The sequence below is a fragment of the Ammospiza caudacuta genome, chromosome 11, assembly GCF_027887145.1.
Source record: "Ammospiza caudacuta isolate bAmmCau1 chromosome 11, bAmmCau1.pri, whole genome shotgun sequence".
NCBI lineage: Eukaryota > Metazoa > Chordata > Aves > Passeriformes > Passerellidae > Ammospiza > Ammospiza caudacuta.
The window spans coordinates 23,209,928-23,234,237 of record NC_080603.1 but is presented as its reverse complement, the minus strand read 5'-3'; the positions used below and the strand labels follow the sequence as shown (position 1 = coordinate 23,234,237).

General features: G+C 43.1%; 1 protein-coding gene across 1 annotated transcript in view; it reads left to right on the top strand.

Moving 5' to 3' along the window:
• Positions 1 to 24,310, top strand: part of FNDC3B (fibronectin type III domain containing 3B) — a 187,696-nt gene that overhangs the window by 95,575 nt on the left and 67,811 nt on the right. The window contains exons 5-7 of the mRNA XM_058811847.1: positions 3,749 to 3,992; positions 4,906 to 5,190; positions 23,696 to 23,754. Of these exons, the coding sequence (XP_058667830.1) occupies positions 3,749 to 3,992; positions 4,906 to 5,190; positions 23,696 to 23,754 (588 nt within the window). The remainder of the gene's footprint in view (positions 1 to 3,748; positions 3,993 to 4,905; positions 5,191 to 23,695; positions 23,755 to 24,310) is intronic.

Here is a 24,310-nt window from a genome sequence, read left to right as displayed (position 1 = left end):
TGGATGAGCTCATTCTGTACTGGTTTTGGGTACAGATTGATTTATGAATGAAGTTTCAAATTAGTTTATGAAATTTCTGAAGTATTGGTTGTAGTCCACCCAGTGGCCATGCTCCAGATGTCTTTGCTGAATCTAACCTATTAAATTTAAATTAAAATAAGGGTTGTTTGGGGTTTTTTTTGAAAGTGGAAATTACTTGCATATTACCATATAAACTCATACAGTAAAGGTGTGTTACAGAATGAGGGTGGTTGTTTCTTTAACTGGATCTCACAAAATACAGATGCAATTTACTTGTGCACAATTAACATGCCTTTTTCCTTACAGTGTAATATTAAAATTCAGTGGAGAAAAATGAGGCAACATGGAGCAGTGTGATGTGCTTTGAATACATGAATTATCTCTAGTTACTACAGTGATATCTGCGCTGGAAAACAAATAACATTTAAAATGGCATTCCCCAAATGTGGCAACCAATGGGGGAGGCAGTTTTATTGTGTATGAGTAATGTTAGCCCAGACAGCCCTGAAAGATCATCACCTACCTCATGTAGCAATTAAGCTCCCTAAAATATGGGAAAAAAACCCACACAGAACTATGCTATAATAGTATTGTTATTGAGGTGGCATGCCACTTACACCAGCAAGCACAAAAAATACCAACAAAAAACAATTTACCTACTAACTGTCTGAAAAAAACCCCACAAAATAATGGAAGTGAATCTCTAGGTGCAAAATGACCAGAGATATTTGTTTTCTCTAAATACAAAGTGCTAAGATTAGTAGTAGCAATTACTTTTAATATTCCCATTGCATCTAGAAACCTCAACAGGGATTAGGATTTTGATGATGCTTGGCACTGAAATAGAGACAGTTTAGCAGTTTCCAGATGAATTTATGATCTTTGTGACAAATGGTTTTACGCAGATACAAAAATTGCAGATTTCTTCTTAAAATAGCAAAGTCGAACCTCTCTGCTAAGTTATGTTTTTTTTCATTAATGGATCAAAACTGATTTTATCTATCTTTGATGAACTGAGTGTTGTCTCTCAGAATGGGACTACTACAATCTACTCAGTGCAGGTTTTTACACATCCAGGGATATCTCCAGTCTTTATAGCTACCTGATGCATATAAAACATAAATCAGATTACCAACTTTGATTTGTTAAGGACAGAATAGTGTATTTAAAAATTGTATGTAGCTTCAGAAATGTACATGTATATCAATAATTCCTAGTTTAGAGAGAAAATGCCCTGTAGGATTGGGAAATAAAGTGGGTTTTGCAAGGTCCCCTGTGTTTTTATGCTCATTTGTAATGTATTCACGTGGAATAACAAGAATGCAGTCAGCATTCATGGCCTGGGAGGAAACAAATAAAAGATATTAGTGCCTTGGCTTTTCAACTGAAGTAATTTGGAAGGTTGGCTGATTCTTTGAGTTGGAGTAGTTGGTGGTTGTAGGTTCCTCCCAGCTGAAATTTTCCATTCTATCCCCTCGTCTCTGGCTTCTCTCAGTCCTGTTGATATTTTATAGCTTCATCTAGCAGGGTAATTTCATCAAAAAGGTCTTTGACAGGACTCTGAGCTTTCCTCCCTGCTTTATAGATGATAGTTCAGGAAGCTGAATCCTAATAATTTAAAATATGGTTTACATTATGTGCTGCTCAGTGTACAAGCTTTCTGTCTAAATCTGTTCCTTAATATATTCATCTTTCAGCAGAGCACAAAAGGCACATGTAGCTGGTCTAGATGCAGAGATAAGAGCTTGGAGTTGGCTTTGAGGCTTGGACTAGTTAAAGCCACGATGTAAACCTCTCACATAATGGTGTAGGAACTTGCTCTCTCAATTAAGTTACATCATAATCTGAGTCTGGAGTTAAATCCAGCATTTCTGTGCACAGTCCTTGATAAATAGTTCTGTTTTTTCAAATATGTGCTAAACGTAAAGGATTTTCCTCTTTTCCAGGTTTTAGAGTGCAGGTTTGAGACCTGGCAGCAGGACAAGAGATGCTGTGGAGCAGAACCAGTAGCAGAGATAGGAAGCATGAAAATGGAGCAGTTGAAAGGATGTGATAGTCTAAATCTCTGAGATTCAGCTGTCTTCTGAGGACTCTGCAAAGTCTTTGAAATTTAAAGCTGGCAGCTGACAAATTGCTTGTGGAAGTCGTAAATTCTGAGGGTAGAATCAAGTATGTTAAGCCAAACAATTACTATTTTGGTTACTCAGCAAGCAACACATTTTTAATGTGAAGTGTTACTAGTGACTGAATTAACTTTCTATAGAAAATTTTCTTGTGTAGAGGCCAGCCAAGCCACAGGAACTGTGTGTGCATGGTCACATCCCATAGCTAACAGGCATAAATGCACAGACCCTGAGGGCACACATGGCCTGGGGCAGGAATTGGGTCAGCCATTCCTAGGTGGATTTTCCCCTGTGATTCCTTGCTCAGCTGGTGCCTGGGGCAGGAGCTGCTGTTTGCTGGAGCAGTTTTTCTGCTTAGGGCTGTGGGCATTGCCCCAGGGCAGGGCTGGTGCTGTGTGGCGCGAATAGCAACCTGCCTGTGCCGTTCCTCTGCTCCAGGGTACAGATTTCTCCTTATGGTTTAAAGACACTGGGATGTGATGGGAGCCTCTGGAGTGTGGGCAATCCGCAGCAGAGTCTCTTCTGCTGGTGCTGTACAAATGTGGGAATCAGCTGAGAGTGGCAGCATCCTGCAGCAGGTGCCTCTGGTGCACGTTCACTTACCTCACACAACATATTCATCACAGGTACTGCTCCATCTGTGTGCCATCAGTCGGTTTAGAGAAAATGAGGTTCTCAGCAACCTGTTTGTTGTATGAAATTAAGTCATGCTTCCTTCATGCTTTTTTCCACCTCATCCATGCCAGCATCCACAGTCAAATGGCTCTTACGTGGTTGTATTTTTTAATTTAAGAAATGGCAGAAGTTTTTTGGATGAGCTTCAAGAAAAGCTTGGTTCCTAGGTCTGGATTGAAATTTGGCTGGTTGACTGTTCTCCAGAAATACAACTCTGGAAAAATTATAACCTGAAAAACATTTTTCAGCCTAAGCACATTTCCACCTTCCTACATCTGTTTTTACATGCTTTGCCTGTGGTGTTAGGGGCCAAGTTATGCATATCCCAGAGCTGATTTGTGTGGATGTACAGAGCAGCTCTGTAACAGAAACAAACCCCCTGCCCTGCGATTTGTCCTGAGCAGCTACCTGCGATGAACAGAGCAGCTCCTTTGCAAATGTAGGCCAGCACAGCAGGTTCCTGCAGAGTACATGTCTGTGTGCACACACACAGCCTCTCCACAGCAGCAGTGCCAGCTGCTTTCCAAAGTGTTGCTAACTCCATTCTCAGGGCGCTGTCAAAATCCGTGGTAGAAGTGTTACGGGCAGAATGTAAGGTCAGTCCCAAAGAGAATGCTTATTTTGGTGCTTTGTGTTCCTTTTCCAATTGTTTTCCTCCCTAAATGCAGGTTATTTATTCTGTCCCCTAACCCACATAGTTATCACTAGCAGCACTACAGCTCCCAGTGATTACTGTGGATATCTGAGTCTCCAGGAAAAGCCACATCACCACCGCGGTCATTTCTGCTGATATTAATTTTAGAATTGTGTTTATTCCTGAAGCTAAAGCCCATGCCCAGCTGTTTTGCAGTGGGAGGACGAGCTGTAAACAGTGCTGTTTCAGAGGTGTGCCTGTTCCAGATGCTGCTAACGTGCTCCTTTCTCTGCAGGTGATAGAAGACAGCTCGGGCGTCCGCAGGGTGGTGGTGACGCCGCAGTCCCCGGAGTGTTTCCCTCCCAGCTACCCCTCGGCCATCTCGCCCACCCATCACCTGCCCCCCTACCTGGCACACCATCCCCACTTCATCCACAACTCCCACACAGCCTTCTACCCTCCTGTCACTGGACCTGGGGACATGCCACCACAGTTTTTCCCGCAGCATCATCTTCCCCCAACAATATACGGAGAGCAAGGTGAGCTGGGAGGAAGGGACTGGGACTGGCCTTTCACACCTGTGTTCAGCAAGGTGTAAGGGCTGGGGGAACCAAGAGTAGGAGTGAGGTGGAGAACTTTGAGAGTGGCTTTCTTACATGGATGGAGCCTCCTTTAATATCCTGAGTGGGGGGCATTTGCTGTGAGTATCCATTTTTAAAGACAAAAATGTTTTGGGCATGATATTTTCAAGGTTCACACTCAAGGTGAAGCACAAAAAGGAAGACTGAATTATAGGAAAAAATCAGGAAATACTGTGATCCCTGCAAGCTGACCTGCCTTAGTTTAAGACAGACTCATCCTTGGAGGGGGAAGTGGGGTTTGTATTTAACGAAGTGTATCCAAAGAATGTACATGATATTTGTAATAATTCTGAAACATTTTTTGAGATAGTTTTAATTCCCAAAGCTTCTACTTCATGTTGCACTCCTCTCCTTATGCAGCACAACTGACACGGTTGTTAAGTCTGTTTATACTGGGAAGTTAAATTGCATGTAATCCAGTGTTGGCAGCTTGGAACCAGCACATCTCAGCTTGTTCTGTCCAGTCAGGCCCTGAGGAAGAAAATGCTAAATTGCTCTGAGCTTATGAAGGCTTTTTCCAAAAGATCAGTTCTGTCTGGATTTTTGCTTGTAAGCTGTCCCTGAAACACAGAAACTGAAAAGGAAGGGAAAAACATCTGCCTAATAGCAGTATTTTACACATGCATCCGAAGTAAAATTCTGTCATCAAAGGAGCATAGTTAATACAAAAAAAAAGGTTTTCTTTTAAAAACCGCCAGGAACATCTGGAGTAATTTCATTTGGAGATAACCAGCAATTTGTTTTTCTGGGAGAAAAGCCCCTCAGTTGTTTTGTTGTTCTGAGTTAACGCGGGTGAACCGTTCCGTTTCAGAAATCATACCACTATACGGGATGTCCAGCTACATCACCAGGGAAGACCAGTACAGCAAACCACAGCACAAAAAACTCAAAGACAGGCAGATTGACCGCCAGAACCGCCTGAACAGCCCTCCCTCCTCCATCTACAAGAGCCATATAGGCAGCTGCACCACGGTGTACAATGGCTATGCCAAGAGCCACAACGGGGCCAGCAGCGGCGGCGGGGCAGCCCCGGCCCTGAAGAAACCGGAGCGCAGAGCAAGGAGCAGCCCAAAGTCAAATGAACAAGACCCACATGGTAAAAAAAGAGGGCTTTATTTATTTATTTTTAATTCCTTTTTTATTGCACCTTTCCGGCTTGTGACCTCCTCTGTGTGGATCCAGTGGCCGTGCCAAGAAACACTCCCACCCACGCGTTAATACGGTGTGAACTTAAATCCAGCACTGGGCTTGCTGGGCTGTGTTTGTTTTGTAAGGTGAGCCCAGTGCCTCCCCATCTTTTGTGACTGCTCCCTTGGTAGATGCTGTATAGAAGAGCATCATTCTCTTTTTATCTGCTGGAAGCAGAAATGTGTTTTATGGGTGAGGTCTCGGTTAAATTTTGCTTTTCGGAGAGGCATCTTGGCACTTCACAAAAAACTTTGTGGACATTGAGTTATAACCAAAATTTGACTACTAGGAACCACTATTTTGCATATCCTAGGTTAACCTGGTAAAGTTACTAGAAAGTTTAGAGGTGATGACTGAAAAACCAAGGGTTTTTTTAATGTGAAAATTCAGTGAAAGTAAGATTAGTTGAAAACAGAACTGAGAAGAAGTTTCTTAATGTTAGCCATTGGAAATAGTGGTCAGTAAATCTGGCTACTTTTGAAATAATTTTCTTCAGCATTTTCAGAGACTTGCCATTTAAAAATTTAAAACTTTGGATAACAACCCAATGCTTTACTGTAATCAAATCTCATTTATCACAAGCCATTCTGCCCACAGCAAGTTCTACCTAAATTCAGTTTAGTAACTTGTTATGATCCCTTATTCCTACCTGCCATTCTCCTCTCTGCTTTTCTCTTTGCTGACTGCTGCAGCAGCTGCCTGAACAAACTTTGATGCAGTAACCAAAGCAGCATGTCCAGGATATTCATATGTAGCACACTCTGAAATATCCTGAGTTAATTGATGCATAAAACATAGGTTTTCCATTACCTATCTCTAGTGTATATTTATACGCCTCTGTACTTTTACCTGTGAGACATAACTAAAAGAAATAGTTACAAAAATTAACTGTATCAGTAGCCAAAGAGGGGGAAAGAATGCTGCTGGCATGATAAGGAATGAGGATTTGCAGATGTGCTTCAGGGTCTTTAGAATCAGCAAGGAGCTGTATTTGGGAGTGCTGTAATCCAAGAAAATTAATCACTGCATTAGACTTTCTAGTTATTTCTTGCCAATCAGCTTATGCAAACTTTAGTGTTCTTATTTATGTTTAGGTGTTTCTTTGAGGTAGAATACATGGGGTGTTTGAAGCTTGGATGTAAAAGACCTGGAAAAAGTATAGTCTTTCAATTTCGGTTCAGTTGGTACTGAGTCAGCCTGGCTGATCACTTCTGAAATAATCCAGAAATCATTTAAAAGCATCTTATCTAAGGGTTTCCTGCAACCCCTGTGTTTGTCTTATTCGTTGCTTTGGACTGGTCTGCTGTGCTGCAGCTGAAGAGCACGAGGGCTTTTAAAATGCCAAGAAAATCAGTGGAGTCAAGGCTACAGCACATCCAGTCCTGTCAGGCAGAGAGTGCCTTCAGACTGGGGACAGCAAGGGATGGAGTCCTCCCCCAGCTCTGGAAAAGGCCCTAACAAGAGGTTCTGCAAATAAGCATCCCTTGTCCCACCCTCCTGCCTTTTAAAATTAGGTTCTCCATCTGCACCCAGAAATGGCAGCCCTGGAATTGATTCAGCTGCTCTGCAGCAAGTACATGGCCAGGGCAGGAATGGGAGAATTGTTTTCATATTAAAAGGGAAAAAAAAGATACAGTGGGCTCACATGTGAGGTTTTTGACATCAGTGGATTATTATAGTCATACATGCAAACTTAGATTTCTGCAGAAAGGTCACAGAGGTTTCTTAAAGGCTCCCATGAAGCAGCTCCCTAAAATAAAATCAGTTCCCACTTGATATTTACAAGCTTCTAATCATATCTGTCGCTTTATATTTATCTTCTCTGTTTCTTCTTTAATTATTTGGGGATTTATTGATGAATACCTGACTAACCTGGCCACACAGGTAATTAGGGTGAGAGTTAACAGCAGTCTGGGCACAGTTGCTAATTGAATATATGCTGCTAAGTGACAGTTTTTAGAATAGCCAGGAAAAATGAATGTGTCAGAAGCAACAAGTAGCAAAGGAGTTTAAACTTGCAGGTTTTGTGTATGTGTATCTGTTCAGCCTGCTAATAGTTAAAACTTGATGGTGCTGTGTGGCTGCTTCCAAAATTGCAGAAGAGCCTGGAAAACCTATTTTTAGCTACATAAATATATAAAAATATGTATATATATGTATAAAACTTGTGGATAAATCTTTATTTAGAAAACCACTTAACCAAAAAACTCTATAGGAGAGGAGTAGGAATGTATGAATTTGCAGTAAAACTTGGAATAAGGTGAGGGAGAGCTGGAGCTGAGGGCTTTGTTTGCGTGGATTTTTGACTTGGGATTGTGATGTGCTTGATGGCCTGTAATTTCCTATCTGGCTGTGGGGTGTGTGTGCTCCTGCAGTGGAGCTGGCTTCTTTGGGGTGTTTGGATGATGGAGCAGTGCTGGGATCCAGCTGCTGGCAAGGCAGGGGGCTTTAGGAGCCCCAGACACAGCTGGAGCAGGCGCTCGCTCAGGCTCAGCTCTGCTTGCTGCCGAGAACAGCCTGTGTCAGTACACAGTGCTGCAGCCTGACAGTGATTGCTCTCCTTAGGGATTGGGCTGGATGAAACAAAATTTGGGAGCTGCCTGAGTGCTGGAAGTGTGGGTGGGAGCTCTCTGCAGGAGCCCCTCTCCCTGCAGTCCCAGCTGCTCCTGGGCTGATGCTCAGAGAAGCAGTTGGAGTGTCTGCTTTAATCAGCAGGGAGAGATGATCCCACACAGGGCATTTGTGACAGGGAAATGGGAGTTTCTGTTCTTGGATCTGCTGCCCCTGTGCTGAAGGTGATGCTTGTCCTGCTCCTTGCTTTTTGGTAGTGATTTCTCTGAGGGCTGTGTTCCTCCTTCCTCAGCACCCCCACTCTGCTGGGGCTGGGGTTGTCGCAGGGCTGCAGGAACAGTGAGGGGGATGGAACACCTTCCTTATCAACACAGAATGAGAGGGTTGAGCCTGGGGAAGGGGGAGACCTTAGACCCCATGAAGAGGTTACAAGAGAACTGGAGAGGGGCTTTTGACAGCGGCATGGAGTGACAGGACAAGGCAAATGGCTTTAAACTGAAAGAGAGCAGGGTTAGATGGGATATTGGGAAGGAATTCTTCCCTATGAGGGTGGGGAGGCCCTGGCACAGGGTGCCCAGAGAAGCTGTGGCTGTCCCATCCCTGGGAGTGTCCAAGGCCAGGCTGGATGGGGCTGGGATAGTGGAAGGTGTCCCTGTCCATGGCAGGAGGTGGAACAAGAGCATCTTCAAGCTCCATCCCTAACCACTCTGGGATCATGTGAATTATATTGAAGAAAATGTCCTGCAGACAATGTAAGGACAACTCAGCCCTTTTGCCTGAAAAATCACAGTATGTGTGATGGCTAACTTAAAAATTAAAAAAAAACCCTTTTTTCCATGCAAATCTATTCTCCGATGGCAAATTCTGCCATATATCAATAACTTTCAGCTTTCTTCCAGTATTAAAAGAAGGAAGGGTTCCCAAAAATCTGCTTCACCACTGGTAGAAGAAATGGGGTTATAGATCATCAATTCTGAATGTGATCAGTACTGAAATTAAGTAAATTACTCTGGATTATTGTTAAATTATTGTTCAGTCACCCCTCCAGTTGTGGATCCAGCCTATGCACCTCTGTACTCTATACAACATGATGGTACATTAAAAATAAGGTTTTGCTTCTATAATGCCCCCTTATCCCAGGGTGGTTCTCTAACAGCAGCATCCTATTTTTACTAGGAAATTCATGGCTTCAGATTGGGGATGTAAGTGCAATTCTGACCTTTTCCATTGACTGCATCATGCTGTGTTGGGTGGTGCGCTTGTAAGTAAAGATTTCTAGTTATGTTGGAAATAGGCTGGTTTAAGGCAAAAAAAGGGAAACTGATTGCTTATAATTGACTGAAAATTTACCAATTTCTCTGAGTGTTTCTGGTAGGATGATGGATGATGTTTTGTACAGGTAGGATGCTTGGAGGTATGATACTAGGATTCTGATTTAAAATCCATATTGGAGCTTTTCCACAGAGCTGTTTCAAAAACTGAATGGGACAGGAGGGAGAGCAGGGTTGGGTTTTTTGTGGGTTGGGTTTTTTTTTTGTAAAGGAGCCTTGCCATGTAAAAAGAGCTGTAAGAGGAAATCCTGTCCCATTCATGCTGTCCTTTATGAATTTCAGTCTGAGTCACTTCCTTCTCATGCACTCAGTGGCTCCTTCTTGGCCATGCAGTGATCTGGTAGTTCAAGAAGTTCTGTGTGTGGCTGCAAGTGCTGTGGGAACATAAGCAGTTTTGAGCATTCTGACAATGCTTTTTCCCTATTTCCTTATAAAGCATCTTTTTTTTTTTCTCTCTCTCTTCAAATGAGATAAAATCTTTTTTTTTTTTTTTTTTAATCCTTTTTGAAGTTTGAAGAGCTTAAGACAGCCAAAAGTAAACCACTTGAAGGGGGTAAAAGTGGGAAGTGGGCAATGGATTGTTGTGTGCATCCTGTGCAGGAGCTGGGTGCCAGGACAAGCAGACCCAGCCTCCAGGCTGCTGTGTGCCATTGAGAAAGTGTTCCTAAACAAGGTTTTGTCTTCATTTGAGAAGATCTGGCTTCAGATCAGCCCTTCTAGCCCAGAGTGTGACAAAGATTATGCTGAGGAGGAGCCTGCAAGGTTGAACGCATCCCACACGCTGCTCCTGGCTCCTGCAGCAGCATCCAGACCTGGCAGGCACCAGGGAGGGTCCAGTCCTGCCCAGCCCTTGGTGCCCTCTCACTGACCTGGTGTCTGTGAATTCACTCAGTTTTGAAAAGCACATCTGCTTTCCCAGTGAGAGCACTGAGTTTGGTGTGCACTTCCCTGCTCTGTGGCATTGATGTGCTTTTTTCACGTGGAGAAGGGAGGAAAAAGCATGGGAATCAATTGACAGTTCAAAGAGCTGCTGCACACTATTGACAGATCATAAACTTCCACTGTGTACAAGCCTCAGAGGTGCTGCTTTCCTGTCGTGGAGGTTTTGTAAATCTGATTTTGTAGCAGTCTCCAGCTACTCTGAAAGATGAAAACCACAGCTTCAAATTGCTGCTGCTTGAAGTTTCTCAGGAGATGTGGGTAGCTCTGTGTGCTCATTTCTTTGAGGGCAATGCATTGGGAATACACAGAAAATGGGCTTGGCAAGAGCACCTCCTGACAATGGTGGTTTTAATTTGAAAACATTTTAAAGTAAGTACTTGACTTGGCAAAGCAGAAGTTGTGAGGTGAAGAAGTACCCTGAGATATCCCTGAATGGGGAGGGATGTGCTCTGCAAGAGTGGGTGAGGGATGAAAAGCCAGAGCTGAGGCGTTCTTGGTACAGCCCCATCCTGTTGTCTCTCAATCTCCCGTGTAACATTTAAGTATACTTAGGAAAAAGTGTGTTTTTTTCCTATTTTTTTAACTGTATCAGGTTGTTGTTTTAATCCAGAGCCTGTGAATTAAAGGTAAATTGTAGGAGCTGTGATTCAGTGCAGACAGGAACAAGGCGAAGTTCCTCTTCTTACTCATTCTAGATCCTGTCAATTCTTTTCTATTTTGGTCCTGAATCCATTTTGCTTATTGAGTCATACATTTATCTGTGCCTGTATATCCTCTAGATTTAAAAGCTTAGAAGAGTAGTTTCATCACTTTTGATCCATGTAAACTAAGAGGCTGAGAAACACTGGCAGTACATGTAAATTTAATGTTCTTTTAGCTGGGAACTGATGATTTGGTACATGCTAATAGACATTTGTTGTTTCATTGTAGAAATGTTCTGCAGACAAAATTGGTCATAAGTGTTTTTTCTGCTGATATACAAAATACCCCTATGTTAAGTGCAGCTTCTCTGGTGTCCCTAAATGTACCCGCTTGTATAAAATAAGGAGTTTCAATAAGATTGTTTTCAGGAGACAATCTGTCAAAACTGACACAGTGATTTTATTAATAGCACTGAAAAAAACACACAGAAGAGTAAAATACATCTGTCAGGTTGAGTGAGTTTTAGTATTATACCAAATAATGCAACATGAAACATAATATTTAGTGGAACCAGAGATGTGTGGAATCTTGAGAGGATAGATCAGCATCAAACATGAACTCTAAATGGTGTTACTGTTCCTACTGCATTTTTTTAAGTTTTAGCCATTAATACTACTTGTCTGAATTCTTCAGACTTATATCTCGTTAGAAATAGATTTTGTGTTCTGTTTTCCTGTAAGTTTTAATGCATGAGAGCAAATAGGATGCATTAATTAGGGCACAGTCTGAACTTGAGAAACCAGTGTTCATTTGTGACACCCAGAATTTCCAGTGTGATATTCTCGTGCCTTGACCTTCTCTCCCACATCATGACTGAGCTTGTGCTTTTGCTTGTTTCTATTTGGAAATATGCCTGCTTCTTCAACAGTCTTTATCTTTGGTATTTTCTCTAAAATAATGGGCTGTGAAGTGCCTGTTCAGGCAGTAAACAAAGTGATTATGAGTGTCAGATACGCGTTGTGTACCAGCTTGAGCTCCATTAGCTGGGCCACGCAGATTCTCACCAAATAATATTTTTGCCTAATAGTCACATGAAATAACCACTTAAGTGAGCTTTATATAGACTGATGGCTGTATTAGAAACACATTGCAGGGTTCAGGTGCAGTACATTCCCAAGTTCTGTGTGCCTGCAAGAGTTTATCCAGATCAGGCCTAATTTGTGACTTTTCTTCAGCAGAAAGAATGGCTAAAATGTTTATCCAGCATGGCTGAAATACACTCTGTTGGGGGAGAGAAACAAATCTGTTTCCTCTGCTGTCTTGAAGCTTAACTTAAATCACGGGGGCTTTGATGGAGAAGGGTAAAAGCTAAATATCACAGATGGTGCTGGAAAGCAAATCCATGCCCAGTGCCCTCCCTGCCTCAGCTTTGCCCAGTTCCAAACCCAGCAGTGTTCTGCTCTGAGCTGCCTGGGGTTCTTCCTTCCCAGGCACCTTGACCAACTCTTTCCCAGAAGTTGCCTGCGTGCAGATAATTTCCATGAATTTGCCAGCCTGCGAAATCTTGTCTGCATGTGACTGGTCACAAACAGGGAGGTATTCTCTGTTCTCCTGCTGTATACACACTGCAGGAAACAAACCCAGAGTTTATGGGAAGCCTGAGTGCCATGGCAGTCCTCCCTTCTTCCCCAGCACAGAGCTCTGCAAGCTGGGAAGGGCTGACACAGGGAGGGAGGAGATGCACTCTATTTTTATGCACTTATCTTGAAAGACTGAAGAACCAGCTTCACAACTTTGGCACCAGAAGTTGTAGATAAGGGATTCTCTTCATCAGCTAAGTGGGAGCATCTCCTAATTTAATTGCGCAATATTCTCCCATGTCAGCTGTTTTTAAAGGCGAATGGAAATGCCTCAAACTTGGTTTTGTTCAGGCTTTTTGTACCTGAAAATGCAAAGAGAACACCAGGGCAGTGTGGATACAAACGATCCAGCATGGTTATGAGGTGCTCTGAGAGCTGGTGCTCTGGGCATCCATGGCTCTGAGCCATCCATGGGGCACAGTGGGTCACCACAGCTCTGGCTACACTTTTCAGTCTCATCACAGCAGCTGTGGCAAAATAAATCTCATTAGAAGCTCCCTAATCTTCCTAAGTGTGCCAGCTACAGGAAACACAGCTCAGAGTCCACATGTAGGGCATATCTAGTAAAGAGTGAGGGAATCTGGCTCCAGGGCTCGTTTTTGACCTTATTAGGGCTCATAAACCCTTTTGGCAGTGGCTGGTGCTTTACCTCAAAGCTGTTTTTCCCAATCTGATCAGTTTCTGTAGGCTCTCATATTTTTATTCCCATCTGCTGTATCCCTCCCTTGCCTCATTTTGCCAGCAGGATCTCCTTGGCAGGGCGAGCTGGCTAAACTGTCTGCTCCATCATTTATCAGGAAGTCAGTGCTGAATGATGTAAGGCATAACCTCTTCCCCCAGAGGATCTTCATATTATCTTAGGAATTTGCAGCTTCTGCTGCAACCGACAGTCATATCCAGAAGACTGAAATCCGAACCTTTTTCCTAGGAGTTTACATAATTTATGGATACCCACCCAACAGCAAAAAAAAAAATTTAAAAAAGTCGTACAAAGTACATTTTCATCCTGATTAAATGCCTGTGACGGGGAGAAGAGTTACACCAAGATCTGAGAGCCTCAGAGCAAGATAAGCAGTGTATCCTCACCAGTTAGGAGGAGATAACATGGACCACCGACAAAGGAAGGGAACTGTGATTCCCTTATTTGGCAATATCTGGGACATGGAGCCAAAAGGGACAGGGTATTTATAGGGACGAGGTAGAACATTTCCTCCCTCCAGACTATAAAAAACAAAACGTGTTTAAGTCTAATGATTTAATGAACAACACTTATTTGTAGAGCCAGATGTTCTGAACAACGTCCGTCTGTGTTTCCAGCTGGGTTTGCAAAGGTGGTGAAATGAAATTTCATGTCCTCCTGAAGTTAATGGGATTTGTTTGCTCAACTCTCTTAGGCTGCGCTTCAAACCCCATCGGTTACTCCTATTTTTCTGAGGAAGGGTGGAATTTGATTTCTGAAGTTTTTGTGACCTTCAGTATATTTGCTTTTAAGGGGAGGAGGAATCTTAATGCAGGGTGATGCTTTGAGTGCTGCAGTTAACAGAAAGGTTAAACTGTTCTAAAATGAAGCAGCCATTTCAATTTTCTCCAAGGTTTATTATAAAAGATGTTGTCCTGAAGCTTGAGTTTGGTTTTTGTGTTGGTTTTTTTTTCTTGTTTTTCTTTTCCCCTCTAAGGAGCTGTGCTTAGAAGCAGCTGCTTTGATTTACTGCAGTTCATGTGACTTGTCCCTGAATTTCATCTCAGCAGTGAAATCCAGAATGAGCTGAAATTCCTGTAGCTTTGTTGAATCCTCCCCAGCAAGCAGTAATCAGGTGGCTATTGCTGTGAAATGTTTTAAATATTTGGAAGGCTTCTTAGTGGTCAAACTGATTGTGCCAATGTCCAAAATCACATTTTGGCCTTGTCCCATACAGGACTGCTAATTGCCCATGCACTTCCTTCAGCTCACTAGTATGAAGTTGGTACAGACATTGTAGATCAGGTTTTTTAAACATTCTTGAACTCATTCCTCCCATCTCAGGCATGAGAGGGCACAGATAAGATTACATCAGCCTTTTTGACTTCTGCATTTTATAAATTTAGTCCCCAGTCTTTATTAAACGTTCTGTTTAATATCCTTCTAGCTCATATAGTCATAGTTCATCCTTCAGACATGACTGCAAAACAATTTAGGCTGGGATTGCTTGAGTCAGTTGATTGTCATCTGTCATGAGGAAGATAATTTATTTCTGTTCTGCTGTCAGTCTGGAGGTGTTTGGGTTGATTTAAAGAAGGGAGGGGAAGCTCTTTGCCTTCCCCCATCTCTGAGCTGTGGAAAGAGAAAGATGTTATTTGGTTTCTGGGATTACTGTGATCTCCTCCACCACTCATTGCAATTTCATTGTACCATACTTTTCACCTGGAAAAATAGGTCAGCAATTTACATTGGTGACAGAAGAGCTTAGATTGGGGTTCATTTAAAGAATGTTGTAACTGCAGCATCTCACTAGGTTGCCACTGAAAAATCCCAGTGCAGGTTTCATGAAAAATCTTTGCCTTTCTAGCACCATTATTTGGAATGGTTGTATTACAAAAAAAATTTAAAAGCCCAAACTTTTTTTCCTGTGGAATCTAACATCTTTTAAAGATGTGTAAGTAGTGCATAGAAATAAAATTTCTGCTTTAATGTAAATGCTTGGACAAAAATCAAGAACAGTGAAAAGGTGACACACTTTTTACTTTTATCCAGTTTTAGGGCTTGTTTTCCCTGCTTACTTTCTCAGAGGATGAATAGCTTGCTTTGCTGTGACTCTGTTCCTGAGACTGAAGTAGTGATTATTGCTCAAACCCAGCATCCCACAACACTTTGCATTGCCCACCATGAAATCTAAGGGCATTTCTTCTTTGATTCCAGCAAGGTTGAGGAGTTGTGACTGAGGGCAAAATTTAGCCTGCAGTTATTTTCTTGAATTTTTTTTTTTTTTTTAGTTCATGATGGGTTCTGCTGTGCCTCTGCAGTGGGGAAGTGCTCTGCTGCCTCCCAATTGTTGCAGCAAACTCGGTGGCTTTATGAGGTTCACTGCCAAGGAAGTTGTTAATTTTGGCTGAGGAGCTCTGTTTAATCCCCAGCAAGTTTGGAACTCCTATGGAGTCTGTTTTGGCTGTGCTGTGTGATTGTTTTTCTGTGCAAATATGCAGTTCTGCAGGTTATTTTGCTAGTTTTGCGTTTGATCAGGAAAATGCTCTTATTGTGTAATAGGCAGATTAGCAGAGGGTTTTATGGCCAGAATTGCCTGTGGTCATATTTTTGAACATCAAGAAGAAGTAAGTTTTGTTTTTGTGTTCAATACTGGTGCCATTGTCCCCTTACACTGGGGATGGTATTTCGGAGAAAAATATTTCCTCACTGGCATGGGGCAGGATTTTAAAAGGCACTTTAAAATGGCACTCTGGAGAGTTGTCCCTCTGTTCTTTAGGGACTGTGCTTTCCACCTCAGTTATTGGAGGGTGCAGGACGTGGTGTGACTGTCCCAGCAGGGACACTCAGGGGTGACAAAGCCACACCTGTGGTGGGATGCAGAGGAGCTCTCAGTGACCCAGCTGGGAAGAGAGGACCAGTCCTTGGTGCTGTCAGACTTGTGCTTTTGTCAGTGCAAGGAGGAGTGGTGAGCCTCCTTTGCTGTGTGTTCATGGTGCTCAGGCTCCTGCTTTGCCTGGCTCTGGCAGTCAGGACTGAAGGGAACATTTTCCTTTGGAGGGGAAATCTCTGTAAATGCCAGGTGGTGTAATTTCATGGCTGGTGTCAGACATCCTTTTGGGCCAGTTTCACATTTTAAGAAGCAAGGGTATCTCAGCCATGCTCTGACCATCCCCTGCTCCTGTTTGAGCTGGGGAAGCCTCTGGAGATTTTCTGGCCATGTCACCTGGGGCTGCCTGGGGTGCTGCTGACAGCAAGGTGCAGCTCTGCACAAGTCACATCCCTTCCTGAGTGACCACGGGGTTCCTCAGCCTGGAGAACAACCCTTGAGTGTGGCAAAAGCTGGACAGGCTGTCTCAGGGAATGAGGAGAAATGAGAGGGACAGACCATGAAGCAGCACAGAAATAAATGGAAGGAATTAAGCATAAGGAAATTCCATGCATCCCAACTGTTGTACAAAACTCTGAGGAGTGTGAAGAGCATCATTGTTCCTCAGAAAAGGTTTAATGTTTGTTGGCCAAGTTTGTAGTGAGAACAAAGCATCAGCCTTCTCCCTGGAAACTGGGAGTCGGGAGCTCCAGGAAAGTTTTCGGAGGGACTTTCAGTCTCTCTGTCAAATACTTGACCAAAAGATGGAGGGGTGGGCACTGCTTGGTTTATCTGCAAAGCTTTTATTGTCTTCCCAACCCCACATAGCCTGCCCACTGCTGTAACAGCATAGCAAGAGGGAAGCTGCCGAAAATAAAAAGAAAAAATATTTTGACAGAGAAAAGAAGCTAAAGCAGGTCGAAATGATGAAAAGAGAGCGCTCCAAGAGGAGGTCCTGTGTGTAAGTGGTTTGTTGTTGCAGCAGATCCAGCTTGGGCTTCCTCTGTTGCTGTGGGTTATGTCATTGTTTGGTTTGGTGTAGCTTCAAGGCCAGCCAGCTGCAGCCATCCCAGTGCCCTGCCTCTGTTATCTGCTCTGGGAGACGTACAAAGTGCTCGCTCACCGTGGCACAGGGATGTGCTGGAGATGGGGGGCTGCTGTGTTTTACTAAGAAAGCCTTTTCTGCCTTCTAATGGACCAACTGCGTGTTCACAGTGGGAATTCACTCAGATCTCCAGCCAGTAAAGTAGGAGTTGTTTTTGCTGTCTTCCAGCAGTAGCAGCGAAGAAGCAGAGAAAAACAAACTCAATGTGTCACTTACCCTCCATTTGTCCCTTGCATCCAGCCTTTTATTTCCCTTGCTGGTTGCTACTGATCTTATTTTCCTTCCTCCATCCCAATGGAAAACAGATCCAAACAATAAGGGGGTACAGGGAGGACTGGATGCCCTTACATTTATTTTTAAAACACTTTTTAGCCCAGGTGACTTCACTATGTACATCTGAATGCTCCCACATCTGATCCCGATCCATGTGATAGGAAGTGCCTTTGGTTAGAGAAGGATGAGCTGTAAATTTGCACTCCAGGTATTTTGGAATATCCTGTCCCATGGACAATAGGATACTGAAGCAGTCCAGGTGAAACCAACAGGTCAATAGATATGGACTGAGGCCAGGACATCTCTCAAGCGTGGGATTAAATTCCTGCCTAAATCACAGAGGCAAAGCACTTCAGTCATCCTTTGCTGTATTGAATCAGTGAATCAGGATGACTAGAGATTTGATTTTTCTGATTTTACATCTGAAAATGTGCCTTGTTGTTGTTGTGGGGGTTTTTTGCCCTTTTTGGTCTATTTTTTTTGTTTTGTTTTTTGGTTTGGCTTTTTTTTTTGGTGCTGTTGTTTGTTTGTTTTTTCTTCCTTTTTTTTTTTGCTATCTATATATAGTTTGGTCTTTAAGGATAAATAAAGAAGGATAAGCCCCTAGACATTAATAAATGTATGTTCACAGGAGAAATCAGATAGCAACAGTAGGAAGTCACTTAGAAATGGAAAAATTGTGATACAGTTATGCATGCCAGTTTTTAAAGAATTAGAACACGTTTTAACAATTGTATCTAAAGTAGATAACATCAATCTCTCTGCCTTTGTCTGGGGAGCCATAGTTGTGTTTTATCATTGATGTTTTTTATTAGCTTTCATGTAATGAACAGAAATTTGAAATATTTAACATTCAGAAATCTCATCCAGGCTTAATTAATAATCTTCCTTGGTGTATTGTAGGTGCACAGGATTTGATTGACTGCTTTGAATAGAAATATCTTTTTCACAAGTTTTTTATTCTGAAGGGCTCCTGTTGTGTCCAGCTGGGAAGAGTTTTTTAAAGCCCTGTGTGTTCAGTGTGACACTGGCTTTGCCCCTGCCAGTGTCACATCTGTAGCCTGGCAGTTTGTCCATGACCCTGCCCTGTCCCTGACAGACTGGAGAGCTGCACCAAACTGGATTAGGCAGGAATTTGCCCTAGCTCTAATTTTATTCAATATTTTCATTAAGGGCTTGAAGGATGGAATAAGGATTGAGGCTTATTAAATTATAGTCCATATCAGGCTCTGATGGGGCTGAGAGTGCTTGATGGGTCAGGGAATTATGACCAGACAGGAGGAGAGCTCAGTAAAAGCCTTCAAAGAAAAAGTTTGATCAAGGCAAGAGCCATCTACTCCACTGCAGCTTGGTGTTCTCAGACCTGCTGATTTTTTAATTAGGTGTTTTAGATATTTTTATTTTTATTTATTATTTTTTTTAATTCTGGGAGGAATAGGAGATTACAAACCCCAAGAATCAAGTTATTCTGTAGACAAAGACAAGAGTAAACTTCTAAGCAAGCTCTGTAAATGGGTCCTTAGTTCTGGTGCTGCCAGGACCCTCAGCTGGGCAGGGATGTGCCACATCCTCAGAAGGATGGAAACTAATTTAAAAAACAGGGGACAGCAGCAGGTGGTGTCTCTTACAGACAGGTATGGAGAAATGAGCTTGTTTTTGTTAAAGGAAGAAATTCCTGCAAGTATGTGAAAGGTGGCAGCAAAGGAAGGGGTGATGAACTCTCCTGAGGCAGATGTGCAGGAAAGAAGGAATAAATTTCAGATGCAGCAGGGAGAGCTGAGATGATTTTCCCTGAGATGAAGAGTTAGATGCTGTGGTAGTTCTCCTTGCTGAGAAGTTTGGAGATGACCATGATCATGGGGCAGGAGGTCATTTATTTAATTTATTTAATTCTCATCTCAGAGAAGTGGTTTGGGTGCAGATGATCGTGTCTCAGTGTGGGAGGATGGACTCTGTGGCTGTGTCACATCCCCTCTGGTGCTGTGACTCAGCTGCTGCGTGACATCTGCAGCGTTGGGTTTGTTCTTGTGCAAAGGAGCTTATTAACTTACATTTCTGCCGTTCCCCGAAAGGCTGGATGTGTTCTTCTTGGTGCCTTAAGCTTTGACACGGGCAGGCAGCTCACAGAGGAGCTGGGCTGTGTTTGAAGAGCTCATTTTCTCGGGGGCTGTAGGTTGTGCTGTACGTGACTGATGAAAGATCCTTCCCAGCGCTGAAGCCGGTCACAGCCCCGATAAATCTGGAACAAATTCTGAGAAAGCATGTCATGTTGTGACTGGCATATCTGTGAGCATGGAGCTCTGCTTGAGAATTAGGCTCGGGGTTTGCAAAGTGCTGGTGCTGATGTCATTCCCTTGGAATGGAAGGGCTGTTGAAACAGTAAATACTTTCTGTGGCCAGAAGCTAAGTCTTGAGCTGGACCTTTTCCTCTCTTCGAAGGAAAGAATGCAGAACAAACCTAAAATGTGTATTTGCAATGGGAAAATCTTAATTAGTTTAGAGCTTTTAGCTCTTTCAAACCAGTTACATACACAGCTGCTGTTCATGCAAACATGTAAACTATTGATGGAAACTTCAAACTTACCTTGAACTGACATTTTTTCCCCGTTTTTTAAAGCTGGGCTTGGTGCTTAAAAGTATGGAAAGGTCTGAAAATTATATTTGTGCTGTACGTGCAGAAAGGAACATAGACACAGGCTAACAGAAGCATAGAATAAAAGGCTTTAGTTCAGCAGGGCTTGACACTGAAACCCTGTTGGCACCAAACAGCTGCTGAGAAAGTGTTTAGATTTTAGGGGCATTTACTCCTGGTTGTATCTATAGAGTTTTGTTTATGATTCAAAACTCTGAAAAAAAAAAAAAAAAAAGAGGACTTGATGTGGTCCAGGTCTTTCAGCTGGCTTTTCTGCAATAAAAGATTAGTCTGAAACACTGCCTGGGAATTAGAACCTAATGCTGGGAGTGCTATAATGTCTCTCAGACAGTGAGATTAGCAGGGTAACTCAGATTTTTTTGTACTGTCCCTCAGAGGACCCCATGGAGCATTCACAAGGAATTCATCCCCACCCCCAGCTTCCTCCTAGGAGGAAGAGTTTTGCCATGGCAGATGTGGGGAACAGATGTTGATGGGAAAAGTTAAAATGGGACAATGACCTGAAGTGTTGGTTGGGCTCTTCTTGACGTGGCTGAGCTCCTGTTCCCTGTGAAAAAGGAGGAAAGCAGCTCCTGCTCCTGCCAGCCCCAGCCTTTGGGGGGTGGCATACAGATTTTGTGTCTGCCTGTCAGATACTCAGTGCTCAGTCAGCTGAGGAAGAGGAAGGGACAAAGACTGAAATGCAAATCCACTGTCTGCTATTCAGGGACAATGAGTCCCAGGTAGGTGTCATGCTCAGCCACCCACCACCTCTCCTGAGCACTTCTAGGTAATTTTTTTGAACCTGACTTGCCTGGTTTACATCAAGATTTGCCCATTTCTTGCTGCTGTTCTTGCCCACTTTTCCACCACTGCATCTGGGATGTCCAACAGATGCTCCTTGTCCCCCAATGCTCCAGTGAGCTAATTTAGAATATAGTCCTTGGTAATTCAGAATATAGTCCTTGGTGGCTGCTGAGTGGCAACAGAGCCAGGAGGAAAGACTTTCCAGCAACTCTGTGCTATCAGATAGAGCATATCAGCATATCAGATGGTTTCTTTCCTTCTCTATTGTCTTCTGCTTCAGAAGGCTTTCTGCTCTTTTCTGGCTTGGAAGGAGGATGTTGAGCTTGATAGTCAGAGATTGGCAGGTCAGAGCAACTTCCCTACTGAGGGAGGGATTTGGGACAGGTCTCTCTTCTCCTTAGCTTAGTCTAGCTCAGGAGACTGTGAATAATCATGTTTATTACAGAAAGGAACTGAGCCATCCAGAGAAGCCTGAGATTTTTTTTTTAATTCCTCTTGAAATGGGAAGCTAAGGGTTTGAAATACTGTAAATACTGTAATTGTTGATAACCAGTCCTGAGGTCCCCTTTCAGCCTGGGCTGTTCTCTGATTCACTTGTGGATGTTTATTGCTTTCTGCCTTTGGTATTTATTTTCACGGGGCATTATTTGCTACATGTATCCCATTCCCTCTCCCCAAAGTCTTTGAAGAAGAATTGTCTTCTTCCACTTCCAGCTTATCTGTATAAACACTTGGTGACATAAATATCCATACTGACCTCATGAATGTCCATATTGCCCTCAAAAATGTCCACGTATCTGTAATAACCCAAGGCCTCTGTATCTGGTACTCAAGCCTCTGTGTGAACAAGATGCATAATTGGGACACCAGTGTAAAAAATTCCCTGAGTGGGGACACTTCATTGAGAAGTTTGATTGAAGTAATTAAATTTTTATTTATTTGCTGGGCACACCCACCTCCCTTAAGCCTTGGAGTCAGTTCCTGTGCCTGGAGCAGTTTGAACCTCAGCCCTGATCTGCAGAGGGTGGGAGTTGCTGTACAAAGCAATCACCTCTCATGGCAGAGGAAAATGAGATTTCTTTGGGCTCCAGGGTCTGTTTTCCTCTCCTGCTCAGTGTGACAGAGCATCCTTGCTAGAAAGCAGAGAGAGGGAAGAAAATTCAGTCCACATGTTTGGGATTTAGGGTTGAGCGTGATTCACGCTCAGCTTCTGGGGGTTGTAATTAGGGGTGACATAATAACCAGAAACTTTTGATAAAATAGTAGCAGCTTTTTTGTTACACTCAGAGCTGCAGAAGCTGCTTCTGATTAGCATCCCTTCGAGATAAGCCTGCAGGATCTCCACACTGTGCAGATCTGCCTCCAGGCTTTTGTGGCACAGTTCAACTTCTATACTGACGCCGAAAGGAACCCTGCATTCTCAAATGCCCCAAATTTTGACATTTTCACTTGGATCAGCATCTCATCCTTTTCCTCAGCCATTTTAGTCCATCTGTGAAATTTTGAAATCAATATTATCATATTCCGGCTCAATCCTGCCAGTTTATGCTCTTTATAATACACTCTTGAGGGTTATCTGCTATGGAAAAGCAACAATCTTGCTATCCTCAACTTCTCCTCCAATATTACTACTCCTTTCTTTTCCAAGTGGCTGAGACTAAAAGGAATCCAGGAATGTGTGCAGCAGGAGATCTGTCATTCCCAGTCCACACCAAGGTGCATTCTTGTAGGGAGATGGGCATTTACACTGGAATTCTGCCATCAGCATTCAGCCAATTCTATTTTTTGGCAGTCAAGCACATGGAATTTGTAAAAAGAAGATCTACTTTTTTAAAGCAGGTCACAGACAAAAATAAAGACACATTCTTGGGCTAGGAGAAGTAGGTCAGGTTTTGGGGGAATCATTAGTGAGAGCTGTTGATCTGATCCCACCTGTTTATTAATGTTTTTTGCTTCCTGTGCCAAGGACGTCTGGCTCATTTTGCTTTAGGTGAGATATCTTCTTCTGCTTTGGTGAGCAAACTTTTTGCATTAACATTTTAAAGAAGAAAAATAAGAAAAAAAAAAAAAACAGGAAAATATGTTCCTGGTTTTCCATTAGAGAATACTGTAGTGGAAAGTGAGGCCTCTGTGTGCTGTGGTCCAAAAGGAATAAAGCTGCTTTGTGTCACCTCATTACTCTGAGCTGATGTTTCACCTCAAGATTGCTTTGAGGGGGGAAGATGAGGGAAAGGCTGATTATTCCACTGCTCAGAGGATGGCCTCTTGTGCACAGTTATCCCTCTAATTTAGGAGGAGCTTTTCTGTGGGTGCCTCTGTGCAGCCCCTGCAGGAGCTGCTGTGCCAGGCAGTATGGATTGCTGCTGCTCAGACTCTGGAATTTACTGGCCTCACTTCAGTGCCTCCAGCTGCAAGGGGGCTGCAGAAGAGCCTTGGGCATTACCCAGGTTAAGGGCAGGTGGCTGCAGAGAACCTTGGGCATTACCCAGTTTAGGTGCAGGTGGCTGCAGAAGAGCCTTGGGCATTACCCAGGTTAAGGGCAGGTGACTGCAGAAGAACCTTGGGCATTTCCCAGTTCAAGGATAAGGTGACTGCAGAAGAACCTTGGGCATTACCCATTTTAAGGACAGGTGACTGCAGAAGAACCTTGGGCATTTCCCAGTTTAGGTGCAGGAGGCTGCAGGGTGGTGCTGGGGCTCAGGGCAGACTCCTGTGTGGCTCCCCTGGGTTTTCCCTGGATGGGACAAGGACATTTGTCCTCTCCAGAGCCCTGGTGGCCAGCCTGAGGACAGCCCAGTCTGCAGCTACTCGTGTTGTGATGTCTGTTTGTCCCCCTCCCCTGTTTTTATTTATGTGACTGAAATTTTTGTTTAATTTTGGTAATTTATTTCTCATCCTCTTTCCACATTCTCTCTTTTACAGAATTTGATTCAGAAACAAAAAGGGTTCAAGACATTCTTTCTGGAATGGAGAAACCACAGGTATGTGATCCCAAATTGCCACACAAACGTAACAATAGCCAATGTGAAAAGTGGATTGTGTCACAACACACTGGTGATTTCACAGGGGAGCACCTCTGATTTTTTCCCTTAGCAGATTGCTGCCACTAACTCATTTTGCTGGGATATAAATCTGAAGGGTCTTTTGTGCTCATGGGTGTTTGAGGGCTCTGCCCACTCCAGGAATTGCACCAGTTGTCTGTTTCCAGAGGACAATTCCCAGTATTCATACTGTAATGGGGAGCTCACTGAACTGGGGTGACTTGCATAGCTCTTACCCCCCTCTCCACTGGGTTTAATTTTGTCATGAACAATTTATGTCTTTAATCATGATTAAATTAAGCTAATTCTATTATTCAATGGCAAATTACTATAGTCTGTGTTTGTCTGAGGCATAAAAGCCTGTAAATTATGATGGAATTGAATCACCCTGTAAATAACCCTAATGCTGAGTGTGACTGCACTCAGGTGAGGTTATTAATAAACCTGCTTGTAAGCCCTTTTCCAGTGTGGTGTGTCAGATGAGAGCCAGAGGAGC